This window comes from Euleptes europaea, chromosome 1 (assembly GCF_029931775.1).
Source record: "Euleptes europaea isolate rEulEur1 chromosome 1, rEulEur1.hap1, whole genome shotgun sequence".
Taxonomy (NCBI): Eukaryota; Metazoa; Chordata; class Lepidosauria; order Squamata; family Sphaerodactylidae; genus Euleptes; species Euleptes europaea.
In genome coordinates this window covers 82,055,157-82,069,524 of record NC_079312.1, presented here as the reverse complement: position 1 = coordinate 82,069,524, position 14,368 = coordinate 82,055,157, and the positions used below count along the sequence as shown (strand labels likewise).

The window sequence follows — 14,368 nt, the reverse complement described above, 5'->3', positions numbered from 1 at the left end:
ACTGAAGGACAGTGTCTCAACAACAAAAAAAGTTATCTTACCAGAGACACCAAAACCTTCCCACAACAGAAGACGCCCGTTAAGCTCGCCACCCTTACATACCATCTCATATTCCAAGATATAAACATGCTGCACTAATGGTTCCCAATATTTCCAGTCCATCACACCCCAGTCGCTATAGCCAGATCATACATTTTGCCCTTCTCAGATTTACCTCTCTCTCCCGACGCCTGAGCTGGAAACGGCCTCAGCCAAAGCAAGAGGACAGAAACAGAAGAAACCAAGGCTCGCTCCGTAGCACCGGGCATGATCCCTCCCATGGTTGGCTGGGCTATTTCAGGGAGGCACAGCCTCCATAGCCAAGGACTGCTGCTGCGGCGGCCTTTTTAATCTTCTGCTGCTAGGATGCGCGCACCTACGGCAGGGCAAGCCGCCAACCCGTCGGTTTTGCGCGCACACATGCACCCCCCCCCAAAAAAAAAAAGAGAGAGAGAGAACAGCAGCCCAGAGCTCGGATGCCTTATCAGAATGAGCCTACGGAGAGCAGCGTTCACCATTCCAATCCAGATGTGGCCCAGTGACGTCGCAGAAGCAACCCAAGAAGCCCTCCAACCATGAGGCTCCCATCGAGCCTTTAAGGGACCGGTGGGCGGGGCTTAGAGATGCAGCGCGTTTTCCTGACATCCCGGCTCCGGCGTTCCAAAGACCGCCCTGCTGCTCTTGCTGCCGCCGTCTCCCGAGCAGCAGCGGCCGTCTCAGCCCGCTGTTTAAAGGGGTCTGAAACCGATTGCGGGCCCTCTCGGATCAATTGTGCAAAAAAAAAAAAAGGGGGGGGCATACGCTCAGGTTAACAGAGGGCCAAAACGCAGGTTCGCTTTATCCTCCTTTAATCCCTGTTTTAGCCAGGATCGAACGCACGTTAGGTGAAACGCATGCGTTCGATCCTGGCTAAAACAGGGGTTAAAGGAGGATAAAGCGACCCGGCGTTTTCGCCCAAAATCTCCCACTCCCTCGAATAAGCATCAAAAAGAGCCCGGGGCGCCTTCCGCTTTTGGGGAATGGTGCCCATCTTCCAGCGGCATGATAAGACTTCATTGCTAGTTTCTGTGACCTCGAGCTGCCGGCGACGTGAGAACTCGGCGAGCCTCCGAAGCTGCTTGATCGCCCTCTAGAGGCGGGATGGGGTTTGGCTGCAAGGAGCCGGGACCCTGGGTAGCTCCCGCACAGAGCGGTCGAGGAGTCCCGCAGGCAGAACTAAATCTTAACGTGTTACACCGCTTTCCTGCATCTGTACTTATTCTACTGAAACAGCATTTTAAGTATTTCGGCTTGGTTCTCTGCAGCATGGAGATACAGTGACTTGGAAAACTTCTTCAGAAGTGAGCTGTGGCTCACGAAAGCTCATACCCTACCAGAAAATATTTTTGTTAGTCTTTAAGGTGCTACTGGACTCTCGCCCTTTTTTATATCTCTTCCAGTAGAAGGTTCAGGTGTAGAATTATAGACTTAGGTGATCCTCATACTAATTCCTAGATAAAGGTCCCCTGTGCAAGCACTGGGTCATTCCTGACCCATGGAGTGACGTCACATCCCAACATTTCCTAGGCAGACTTTGTTTGCAGGGTGGTTTGCCAGTGCCTTCCCCAGTCATCTTCCCTTTACCCCCAGCAAGCTGGATACTCATTTTACTGACCTCAGAAGGATGGAAGGCTGAGTCAACCTTGAGCCGGCTACCTGTAACTGACTTCTGTTGGGATTGAACTCAGGTCATGATCAGAGCTTGGACTGCAGTCCTGCAGCTTACCACTCTGCGCCACTGGGCTCTTTTTATTTAAATATACTAATTCCTATCTAATTCCTATCTAGTAATAAATTCCATGTGCACATTTCATTCAGCAGGAGGAGGTGGCACATGGCTGTTTCTAGGCCTGGAGGCATTGCCAGGGTTTGAAAGAACAGAGCTCTGCTTCCTCCTGTTTACCTGTAAAGAGGCATATGGAAGGTATAAGTGGAGTGTGGCTCACTCATGCCCTGTCGATGCTACCAGGGTTTGTAGGGGCCTGAATGAAGAAGAAGAGTTGGTTTTTTATCTGCCAACTTTCTCTACCACTTAAGGCAGACTCAAACTGGCTTACAATCACCTTCCCTTCCCCTCCCCACAACAGACACCCTGTAGGTAGGTGGGGCTGAGAGAGCTGTAGGTAGGTGGGGAGGAGAGAGCTCTTAACTTGCCCAAGGTCATCCAGCTTGCTTTGTGTGTAGGAGTGGGGAAACAAATCCAGTTCACCAGATTAGCCTCCCCCGCTCATGTAGAGGAGTGGGGAATCAAACCTGACTCCAAACCACTGCTCTTAACCACTACACCACGCTGGCTTTGCTCTTCTGCCTCTTGGACTCCAAGATCAAGCAATTTCCTTCTGGGGATGAATGCGCAAGTCCAAGGTGGACCCTCAGGCTGCTGGCTCTGGCTGAGTCTTGACACCAGTTCTGGTTCAGATAGCCACTGCGAGGGCATTTCAAACCATCTTTTGTACATTTCAGTGTGAGCTATCCAGGCTGTGTGACCGTGGTCTTGGTATTTTCTTTCCTGACGTTTTGCCAGCAGCTGTGGCCGGCATCTTCAGAGAAGTAACAACTCCTCTGAAGATGCCTGCCACAGTTGCTGGCAAAACTTCAGGAAAGAAAATACTAAGACCACGGTCACACAGCCCCGATAACCTACAAGGACCAATGAACTCTGACCATGAAAGCCTTCAACAATATTTCAGTGTGAATTTGGCCTTCGTGCCAGAGGAAAGCCATTTTAATAGATGAGAGGCAGTCTTTTTTTTTTTTTTAACATTGAAGCAGATAAATGCACAGTCTTGCGGATAGGAGAAAAAACAGGAGAAAGCATTTCCTCAGATGATGTGTGTGTGTTAAGTGCCGTCAAGTCGCTTCCGACTCATGGCGACCCTATGAATGAAAGTCCTCCAAAATGTCCTATCTTTGACAGCCTTGCTCAGATCTTGCAAATTGAGGGCTGTGGCTTCCTTTAGTGATTCAGTCCATCTCTTTTTGGGTCTTCCTCTTTTCCTGCTGCCCTCAACTTTTCCTAGCATGACTGTCTTTTCCAGTGACTCTTGTCGTCTCATGATGTGACCAAAATACGATAGCCTCAGTTTAGTCATTTTCGCTTCTAGGGTCAATTCAGGCTTGATTTGATCTATAACCCACTGATTTGTTTTTTGGCAGTCCACGGTATCCGTAACACTCTCCTCCAACACCACATTTCAAAGGAATCTATTTTCTTCCTATCAGCTTTCTTCGCTGTCCAGCTTTCACACCCATACATAGTAATAGGAAATATGATGGCATATTGGGGATCCAAAATCTTGCAGCTAGAAGAGAGAGGAACTAGTATTGGATGGTCCCTCACAGTGATATCATAGGCTAGGTGTTCCCAACCTTTTTGAGTATACGGACCTTTTTTAACATCAAAAAAAATTGTGGGTCCCCCCACATGATAATAGTTATACTATTAATATTGGTTGATTGAGAAAACACGTAATAACAAAAAGATCCAAATGACAATGCTTCGTGTGCGTATGGATTTGCAGTAACTCCATGCCCCCCCCAGCTAAGAACCACTGTCATAGACAGCATCCAATAAGGTGGCTGATACTTACATAGCAATGTCTTTGGAAAGACAAAACCATCTGAACTGTAAAAGCATGAGGAATTGGCAATAGTGGCACAGGCACTCCACCCCTGCAGTATTGTCTGGGTAAGCTCCCTGCATTCATTAGCATATGGAAAGGATCAACAGACCCTGAAGCAAATCAGATGGGAGCTCTGCCTCAAAAGCATGAGCCTCATGCTGCTACCTTAAGCAAGGAATTAAGTTCTATGGAAATCCATGAGACTTTGTTTCACTTTTTTTTAAAAAAAGATCAGGTTGGACATGTATTAAATTTGAAAATGCTTTTGTGAAAACCTCAAGAGACCATACCTCCCTATTCAAACCCTCAAGAAGAAGACTGACCTCTTTCTCTCTCTAAAGACCTCTGGTTTCCTTCTGTGTTGACAAAGTGACGGTGTGTAGGAAAGCAACGAGCAAAAACATTCAAAAGAGCGGTGGTTTGAAGATCTATATGCACATTGATTAGGAGCAACGGAACATATATCAATCAACCAGAGTGAAGGAGAATAAAGGACCCATTTAGAAGAAAAATATGCTAGCTAGAAATAATGATTTTCTGTCTCATCCTATATTTCAAACTCTCTTGATGGGCTGAAATTCTTGTAAAACATGCTAGTAAAAGGATGTTCTGAGTTGCTGCATTTTATTTAAATATATCATCTGGAATAGAGTGGTTCTGTGTCTCCAGACATTTCCTTTAAGTCATTTCCATGTGGGTTATTCACTCCTTGTTTGATACAGTTGGAAAGTGGGTTTGTTTCTGCTTCCCCAGCATCATCGCACACTTCCTGGGGTTTCCCTGGCTCTTCTTTGATATTTCCTAAATCCCCTCTGCTGCAACAGGGAAACTGCTCTAGCCTGTCCCCATATGGAAAAAACCTTACTCTCACAATGAACCAGGAATATATATATGGTTGCCAACAAAACGTTGGAACAAAGCAGGTTTGGGGAAGATCAGAGAAAAGCTAGGGTACACTGGGAAGCCAGGGATAGGGGATGTCAGCCTCCATGTGGGACCTGGGGATCCCCTGAAATTATAGCTCATTTTCAGACTATAGAGATCAATTTGCCTAGAGAAAATGGATGCTAGAGGGTGGACTCTATGGCATTGTACACCACTGATGTCTCTGTCCTTCCCAGGCTCTATCCCCAAATCTCCAGGAGTTTCCCAACCTGGATCTGGCAGTCCTACCCCCATCCCTGGCCAGTGGGGACCTGGTAACCTTACTAGGGGGACAGCAGAAGCTCCATAAGACCCCTACAGGGCAGATGCCCCTGGTTCATCTGCTCCAGAGCTTACCCATGAGAAACCTGCAGTGGAAGCTTCTCCAGAACTTGTCCCAGAGGAGGAGGAGGAGAAGAAGAGCTGGTTTTTATACTCTGCTTTTCTACCTTAAGGAGTCTCAAAGCAGTTTACAATTGCAATCCCTTCCTTTCCCCACAACAGGCACCTTGTGAGGTAGGTGGGGCTGAGAGAGTTCTGAGAGAACTGTGACTTGCCCAGCAGGGGTTATGTGGAGGAGTGGGGAATCAAACAAGCTCTCCAGGTTAGAGTCCACTGCTCTTAACCATTACACCACACTGGCTTTCTGAGGAACCTGCAGTGGGAGCTCCTCTGTCAGAACCTCCCTCTGTTCCCCCAGGTCTTGGGGCAAGTAAGCTCCAGTCCAGGACTCAGTCCACAAGCCCAACAGAATCCATCCCTACCCAGCAGGAGTGGTGGAGGCAGCAGGCTTGTGCCAAGATAGCCCAAAGAAGGAGCAGTACCAGGCTAGGCAGCCCTGGCTCCACCTGGTCCAGCTCATGACAGATGTAATCCTTTGCAGGATTCTGGCCCCAGGTAAGCCTGGACAAATTGAGTTCCAGGTGCTCCTTCCAGAGCTGGTGGAGGGAGCGGCTGGCCTCTCAACTTATTTAAGCCTTGGGCTGGGAGGGGAAGCTTGCTGGATTGTTTGGTTCACTAGGCACAAGTCTGTATCCTTGTTCCAGCTCCTGTTAATGCTCAAACCTCTCTGTCCAAGCCTGAGAGTTCAGCCACTTGCAGAGACCTGTCTGGCCCTGCCTACAGAATAACTGCCATGTGAGTGGGAAAGTTTGGATTTGCCCAGTGCAGCCATTTTTCCTGCCCCTGACTTTGCAATGGCCATTTTCTTTTGCCCTCGTGGTACGTGGCGGGGGGGGGGGGGGACAGGGAGATAACTACTGGCAGGGGAACTTTGGGGTGTCTGACTTCACAGCTGGTCCACCCAAGCTCTTCTCTAAAAGTTTAAAGGGTACCCTGGCTGCCAGCTTCTCTGTTTACAGCAGTTCTTATCTAAGGTATGCCTTGACTACCTTCTACTAGGCACAGCTGTCTCTAGTTCTGCTGCAGCCTCATCAGCATCAGCCTGCATGTAGTCAGGAGTTCAGAGAAAGGATCAAATGTGTGCCATCAGGGTAGCCTGTGAATTCCTTACACCTCCTTTTAAAAGTTGTATTTCAATACACAAAACAAATGTAAAATATAAACGTTCATATTCATACAGCAGCAGGGAAGCTATACAAGCCTGCCCTCATGTAGAAACCACCTAAATCTTGTGATGAACCAGGAATGTATATATAATAATGTTTGCTTGCATTATTTTCAACTTTTATTTCTCTTGGCTTGTAGCACTAAGGGAAGCACACTCTATAGCTAAATTTATTCTTTCTCCTCATAAAATTAGGAGCTTGTATATATCAACTAAACATGGGGTTTGAATTTTAAAAAAATAATAATTTGGGACTTGTTTTGATTCACCCACGTGCTTTGGCCCATAGGTGCTCAAATTTCTAAACAAGAACAGGTATATATCTTATTTATGCAAAACAAGTCTCACCATTGCTTTACAGTTTTATGTATAACCAAACATTTTGTTGTGGGCAATGTGATCCTAGTGGTTGTACTAAGCCACTGTGTCACACTCCACCCATTGGAAGGGAGGAGGAGATATGTGAAGGAAACATTTTTTCTCCCCAATATGAGCAGAAGAGACCAAAACAGTCTAAATTTGGAACTTGCTCGTTAAGTTCGATAAGACGTAGGTAGATCGGGATGGATTGGCCATTTAACTTACAAGGAAATTTTAATGGTGGGCTGCTGCTGGCCAAGAGAAAGCAGAGCCAAGGCCCCGCAACTCAGCCTCAGGGGTAGGGTTGCCAGGTCCCTCTTCGCCACTGGTGGGGGGTTTTTTGGGCAGAGCCTGAAAAGGGCAGGGTTTGGGTAGGGGCAAGGCTTCAATGCCATAGAGTCCAGGTTTGGGTAGAGGAGAGACTTCAATGCCATAGAGTCCAATTGCCAAAGCAGCCATTTTCTCCAGGTGTACTGATCCCTATCAGCTGGAGACCAGTTGCAAAGCGGGAGATCTCCAGCTAGCACCTAGAGGTTGGCAACCCTACTCACCCCACTTGGCTCAGACCCTTCAGTGGCAATGACATTTGCCCGTGGCGTCCTCCCTCACTGCTGCCAGTTTGCAGGAGGCAGCAATGGATGAGCCAATGCTCACTTTTGGTGCTGCTGAGCTGGCCTAACACAGCAGGGGCAGCTCAGCTTGCTTTGCTCCAGGGCCATTTTCACTTCCCAGCCTGCTCCTGTAGAAAGAGAATCTCAGATACTGAAGTTGGGGGCTAATATTTCTTGAGGACAAGTGGCACCAGCATGCCTGCCAGCTTCCCATCTGTTCAGCCTGTGTATTGGGGGGAAAAACACTCTGTTACAGAAGGTGCCATAAATCTCTAGTAGTCTCCTCTGAGAAAATTTATTGTGTACAAGACTGCCCTGGAACTTCTTAACCCCCAAAGAAGAAAGCTTGAAACGATATTATCTGAGCCACAGCAGTGTGTGATATCTTTTATTCCATTTGTTCACATTTATGATGCTAAGAAAAATACATCCGCCTTGACTAATAAAGTTGAAAGGGACTCCAGAAATCATTTGTAGCTGATGGAAAATTTGAACTCACGTTCTTTCAGGCACACACCCCGCCATGATAACCCTTGAAACCCACCGACCCTCCAGAGACAGATCTGGGCTTCTCTCCTGCTATCAGATACTAGAGAGAGCTGACATTGGGCGAAAACGCACGGTCGCTTGAGCCTCCTTTCTTCCCTGTTCCAGCCAGGATCCAGCCAGGATCGAACGCACAAACGTGAGTTCGATCCTGGCTGAATCCTGGCTGGAACAGGGAAGAAAGGAGGCTCAAGCGATCGTGCGTTTTCGCCCATTGAGTGTATACTCATTTCACTTTTGCCTGTAGTAAATAGGCTTTGTATTGAATGAAAAGTCTGAAAAATATATTTGACTAGAGAAGACAATGTGATAAAACAAATAAGTTTATAACCACTCTCAGACTTTTAGTTCTTTCACAAACTATTGTTTGTATCCAGAATGGAAGAACTTGCTTCTTGCTTGATCCCAGAAAGTCTTCCTGGTAGGCCTGAGTGATTCCACATTTACCTAAGTGAGGCTGCTTCCACACAAATGTTTTGCTCCATCCTGCCTAGACAGAAGCAATTTTTTCTCTCTCCAGAGCATCTCAACAACACGGTCACGCAAGTGTCCAGGTTTTCCCCTGCTTCTCTGCAATCTTGCTCAAACCTACTTTGCTACGATCTTTCCAGAAAGGTCATTGTCTGAGCCGGTTTGCCCAATGGGTTGGTGAAAAGTGTGGATTTTTGAAACTTCCACCCACATTGATGCCATTTCCCTTTGATATCCCCTCAGGCTCACCATTCCTCTCTCTTACACAACTGGGACAGGCTTTCCCCCAGCTTTAAAAGTATTGATACTTGCTATATTACTGTAGACATTGCTGCTTAAAAAAAAAGCAGCTGACATAAAGCCCATCAGCATGGTGGTGGGAACATGACAGGTATGAGGGGATACCAAAGAAACCTCCAAGAACCCCCCCCCAACACATACATACCCCGTGTGGATGTTTTGTTTCTACTGTAAAAGCTTCTGCCTTTACAGCAGCCTTGAGTGCACAATGGGGAATCCTCGCTGTGTGAACACACGAAGCTGCCTTATACTGCATCAGACCCTTGGTCCATCAAGTCTGTATTGTCCACTCAGACTGGCAGTGGCTCTCCAGGGTCTCAGGCAGAGGTCTTTCACATCACCTACTTGCCTAGTCCCTTTAACTGGAGATGCCAGGATTGAACCTGAGACCTTCTGCGTGCCAAGCAGATGCTCTACCACTGAGCCACGGCCCCTCCCCAGCGTGGATGCAGAGTGGAGTTGGTGAGCTGTTTGGTGACAGCACCCCACACAATCCATCATGCCAGGACAGGGAAACTGGCTGCAGGACCCTGAAGGCTGGCATATGAAGGCACTTTCCCACACAGTCTTGTGCTCAAGAAGGACTGTATAAGGTGGATTTCCTTCCATGACAAACCCTTTTAGACAGTTGTTGGGAAACTACTGCACTATGGGCCATTTGCCCAGAATTACAGCACTATGGACCTCTCTTTATAAGCAGACAAAACAAAAATGCAAAAGTACAGAAGAGCATAACATATAGTTGGAAAGAAATGTGTAACCTTGAGTCCACTGATCAAAAATACTATATTCAAATAATATATACAGTAGAAGATAACAATGTCTATTATCACTCATAGTACAGAAATAGTAAAGGTGCATAAAAGAAGCATACAAAGATGAATGAATAACAATTGAAAGGTGATTTACATACAATTCCCCCAAAAGTTCAGAGGTCAAAATTCCATGATGGTATGCCAGCAACTCAGTTTCAAATATTCTTCTTCAGATATACATGCTGATTCCTTTTTAAAAACAACAACCCATATTTCTAATAAAGTACAGAGCAGTGAATCACGAGCTTTTTTCTCATACCAAGGAACAAATCTTTGTAAAAACATGCATAAATGAATATTTCCACAAAGCAGGGACTATAGCTGTTTGTGTGGGCTATGATTACTGAACAACTTCTACCACTGGGTCCAGTGTTTCAAGACAAGCTGAGGCATAGTAGATGTCCTGTCTTCCAAACAGGGTTGTTGACTCACTAGAAATACACACACACACACCCTGTCCAACTGTTGTTGCAATTGTGCTTTAAAGGCAGTTGCCAGACAAACAAGGGACAAGGCTTGTCTTGTCCCCACACCACTCTCGTGAAGCCCTTGAGGAATAGACAGACTTTGGACCCCTTGCCCTGCTAAAAACTGCTGGTCTTCTCCCTGGGATGTTCTCCAGACTCTGAGCCAGAAGATTCCACCCCAAGGCCTCATGCTCATATCAGGTTGGCAACTCAGTTTCCAAAATTCCAAGGTTCCCCATTTCATCATTCAAAGAACTATAGATGTAACCAAAATATGGAAAGATAACCTTCATATTTTTTGTCCTTAAACATTTGCATTTTTAAGAGCGTTAATAGGTTAGAAAAATAGAAAGCCTGATATAATTACATATGCTATATGGTAGTATTTCGGCTTCTAGTAATGTGAGCTTTGCTCTCTTTGTGTGTCACAGGAAACCCCCTGTACAAAAATATACTCTGTTACTGGCCAGCTGTGCATAGAGTATGCTGTACATAAAATATTCTTCAGCCTATTCAGATAATTTCAGAGGGAGAGGCCAAGAGATTTGGCTAAATATACCATGCATTTAATTCTAGCAGTACTATTTCGCAAGCACCCTTTTCTCACTATGAGCATCATCCATATATCTTTTATTCTTGCGGTGTTTCTTTATGGCTCTTGAAAGATCCCAATTATAAAACCGGGCCCAAGCTATTACTGAAACTTACTCTCAGATACATCAACAAATACTTCAGCTATGTAGGGTTGCCAGCTCCAGCTTTGGACATTCCTAGAGATCTGGGGCAGTGCCTGGGAAGTGCATAGATAGGGGAGTGGAAGAAACTCTTGAGATAATGTGATGCCACAGAGTTCACTGTCTGAAGCTGCCATTTCATTCAGGAGAGAATTGATCTGTGTACTCTGGAATCAGTCTTACAGTGCAACCCACTCTAAACCCATTCAGATCAATGGTCTTAGACAGGAGTACCTCCGCATGGAGTAACTCTGGAGCTTAGACTGGAGTGACTGGACTTAGACAGGAGTGGACTGGTCTTAGGTGTGAGAGTTTGGAACTTAAACTGCGAGAGTTTAGGGAGCTTAGATTGGAACAGGCTGGGATTAACTCTGCATGGAGTAAGTAACTCTCAGGAGTAACTCTGTCCTTTTACAAACCATCCTAAGCAGAGCTACACCCTTCTAAGCAGACTTAGAAATATAAAATTCTGCTTAGGATAGCACTGCTAGTCTTATAAATGAATGGTCGTCCCATTTTACCTGGGAGAGAGGTGGCTTTGAATGATCAGAGGCGGCTGAGCATGGTGAAAACCACTTCACTGCATTTCACAGCAACAGGGTTTCATTTGCGTTAGTCAAACAAGGTCTGTGCCAGACCACCTAACTGGGCCACACCCCTGCTTTCCTTTCTATGATTTATGCCTCCTTCTCCACCTCCTTCTACCTCTTGCTGTGCTGTGGCCACAGAGCAGCTGTGCCGGCACAGCTGGGGAGCATGACTGTCTTTCACAGTCACAATGCAGCTTTGTTTGGCTCTCTGCTGTGCTAGCAGCACATGCTGGCAGGAGGCTGAAGGGCAATCCACTCTTGCTCACGTGGCACTTAGTAGAGGATCGGATTGTACAGCAGAACGAATCCCAGCAAACTCAGACAGAGGGTCCGCATTTGCAAACTTCACTTGAAAATGGGGGTGGGTGGGTGTCGCCGCCTCTATTCATTTTGGGCTAATAAAAAAGCAGGCTGACAGAGAAGAATGGCTGTTAAAGTAATACAGCGATTCAGAGAATTACTTGGGTGTATATCTAACTCATCTATTGGTGTTTGTTCAGGAAAATGGAATTTTTTAAAAAAATGCCTTCCATCGCTGGAGAACAGATTGGTTTTAGGCAGAATGTTTCTGTTACTGTCAGCTGAGAGGGAGTCAGGTGCCACATCCACAGGTTCTTGACACTGGAGTGCTTTGGGGGGACCCCCTGCAATTTTAGACTTGGCATGCGGGACTTACTCCCAGAACCTGTTTTGAACACTAGGACTCCACCCTGGGGTGTACGACGAAAAAAGAAAGAGACTTAGAGCATTTACAGAATACTTTTTTGTGTGTGTGCCATCAAGTCACAACTGTCTTATGGCGACCCAGTAGGGTTTTGAAGGCAAGAGGCATTCAGAGGTGGTTTGCCGTCCATTTCTGTAAGGATGCTGTTATAGAAATGCCTCTAAAATCTGATGGCCCTACATGGAGACTCCAGCTCACCTCACGGGATCAAGTTCTGTGTTTGTTGAAGAGTGATAATCAAGGGATTAAAAAAACCCTGTTCCTCAAGAGCAAGGATCCCCAACCTTTTTGCGCCTGCAGGAACCTTTGGAATTTTGACACAGGGTGGTGGGCGCAACTACAAAATGGCTGCTACAGGAGGCAAGGACAGCCATGAAAAAGTTGCTCTAAGGTGTAGGCAACCACAAAATGTCCGGGAATGAGGTCATGCATAACTCTGTCAGAGACTCCAACATTTCAGGCAGAAGCTCTGTTTAACAGGATGCCTTTTCAAGTGAACATATCGTTTAAAAATATTTTCATGTGTACACACAGCTTATGTTCATGACTGAAGTTAAGATCTTTGTGCTGCGATGGCAGATGCTGCCATAGCAACGGTTTTTAAAATCTGCCCAGCCAATCAGATCTCTAATAGCTAATTCCATAGCCCTGTTGGGCAAAAGCTCCACCTGGCTCTGCCCACTTTGGAAGAACACTTGGCAAGCATCAGAAAAGTTTTCATTGGGCGCCACGGCACCCACGGGGACCCTTGCTCAAGAAGAAAACCAAGCAGAATTTGGCTCATCAGGACAGATAGTGGAGTCCTTATGCACATTTCAGCGTGCTTAGACTGAAGTAACTCTGTACAAGATTGCACTGTGAAGTACAAGGAATGTTCAATATTATGTGGGATTGAGATCCAGATTCATAAAACAGCTAGTATTTAATGCTATGCTAGTCAATGAAAAAAAATGGGGAAAAACTCATAGTTGAGAATATGTCTGGATTTAGTAAAACAGCAGTATACCAATGTTCTATTTCTGCTTACCACCGCTGCGGTTTATAAAAAGAGAGTGAAGCAGGAGTGATGGAAAAAGTCAGATGGAGGGAATAAGCTAACAGCTGTTTTAAACTTTAGAGGCATAGTTATGTGGGAAATAGCACATTTGGCCACAAGAATTCACAAAGATCAGCTTTCACTCAGAAGTCTGTTTAGGAGCTAAGGCATGCTTCTGGCTATTAATAAGACCTTCATGTAAAAGCACCACTGACAAAGGAAGTAAAATGGAAGCAGAGGATCTGGTTGTAGTCTTCAGTGTAGACAGGACCCAACTATTTTAATTATGTTCTGTAGCTGGAACAATATCTTGGAAGTGATAAGGCACAGGTATGTTATCAAACAGAAAACATAAGGCTATTGAAAAGACATGTGAACTGTTGATACTGAAATACTAACATAGTTTGTGAAAACTATCTTAAGCATATCATTCTCTTTATTCTTTTCAGTGCTTTATCCTCCAATAATGACTGTTATCATTTGATATATCATGCTATTATATGCCAACTACAATGCTAACACTTTGGGAAAGGATTTTAAAACTTTACAAATAATTGTAGGTTTAACAACACAGTTACAAGGGAATGCATACTCTATTAGGACTGGAAAAGGTAGATTATTGTACCATGGGGCCAAGGAGGCAACTGTTAGGAGGGGCCATGGCTCAGTGGTAGAGCATCTGCTTTGCATGAAGAAGCTCCCAGGTTCTAGTCCAGGCTTTTCCAGCTAAAAGGATCAGGTACTAGGTGATATGAAACACTTTTGCCTAAGAGCTTGGGGAGCTGCTGTCAGTCTGAGTAGACAATGTTGAATTTGAAAGACCAATGGTCTAATTCAGTATAAGCCAGCATTATGTGTTCAAGAGTTGAGCCACCATCCATTTCCAGAATCCAAGTCCATAATATGCTGGTGTTCAAATTTGCCAGGATTTCTAAGACAAAAGTGGCCAGTGTCTGTACTCTTGCTAAGGGTGACAAGGCACAGTTTGGTAGAAAGTTCCTGCTTCTAGTTGCAAGCTGATATGCACACTGACTTGGCAGTAAGCCCCACTGTCTGCAGTTGGAATTGAGTAAACATGCATACGTTAGAAATCATGTGAGATGTCATATCCTTTGAACAGTCTATCTATGAAATGGCCAAGCCTTCTTGATAGTACACCTTTTTGAAGAGATGTTTAAACAGAAAACACTGAACATTTTCACTTATTTTTTCTTTTCATGATGATGATGATATCACAATTCGTACCTGTCACAATATATAAAACTAACAACATGTAGTTCATGCAATTTTATTTTAATGTAACAAAAATGGAACAAACGTACTACAAACCCCCTAAAACAAAGAAAATTATGAAAACAAAATGTTTTGTAACATGAACAAATAGTTTAGCAACATTTTATCTTCCCTTACACCTGTTTCTTAAACATCCTACTTTTAAAAAATTACATTAGAGTTATTAGACTCTGGTATAGAATCATACCTCATTAGTACACAAAATATGAGATAGATTCATTCTTATTTA

The 14,368-nt window shown here is 45.1% G+C and overlaps 1 protein-coding gene across 1 annotated transcript in view; it reads right to left on the bottom strand.

The window, feature by feature from the left end:
- The window catches only part of ADAM19 (ADAM metallopeptidase domain 19), a 70,499-nt gene extending 70,179 nt beyond the window's left edge, over positions 1 to 320 (bottom strand). Inside the window, exon 1 of the mRNA XM_056847530.1 lies at positions 215 to 320. Coding sequence (XP_056703508.1) covers positions 215 to 320 — 106 coding nt within the window. The remainder of the gene's footprint in view (positions 1 to 214) is intronic.
- Between the last annotated feature and the right edge of the window lie 14,048 nt (positions 321 to 14,368).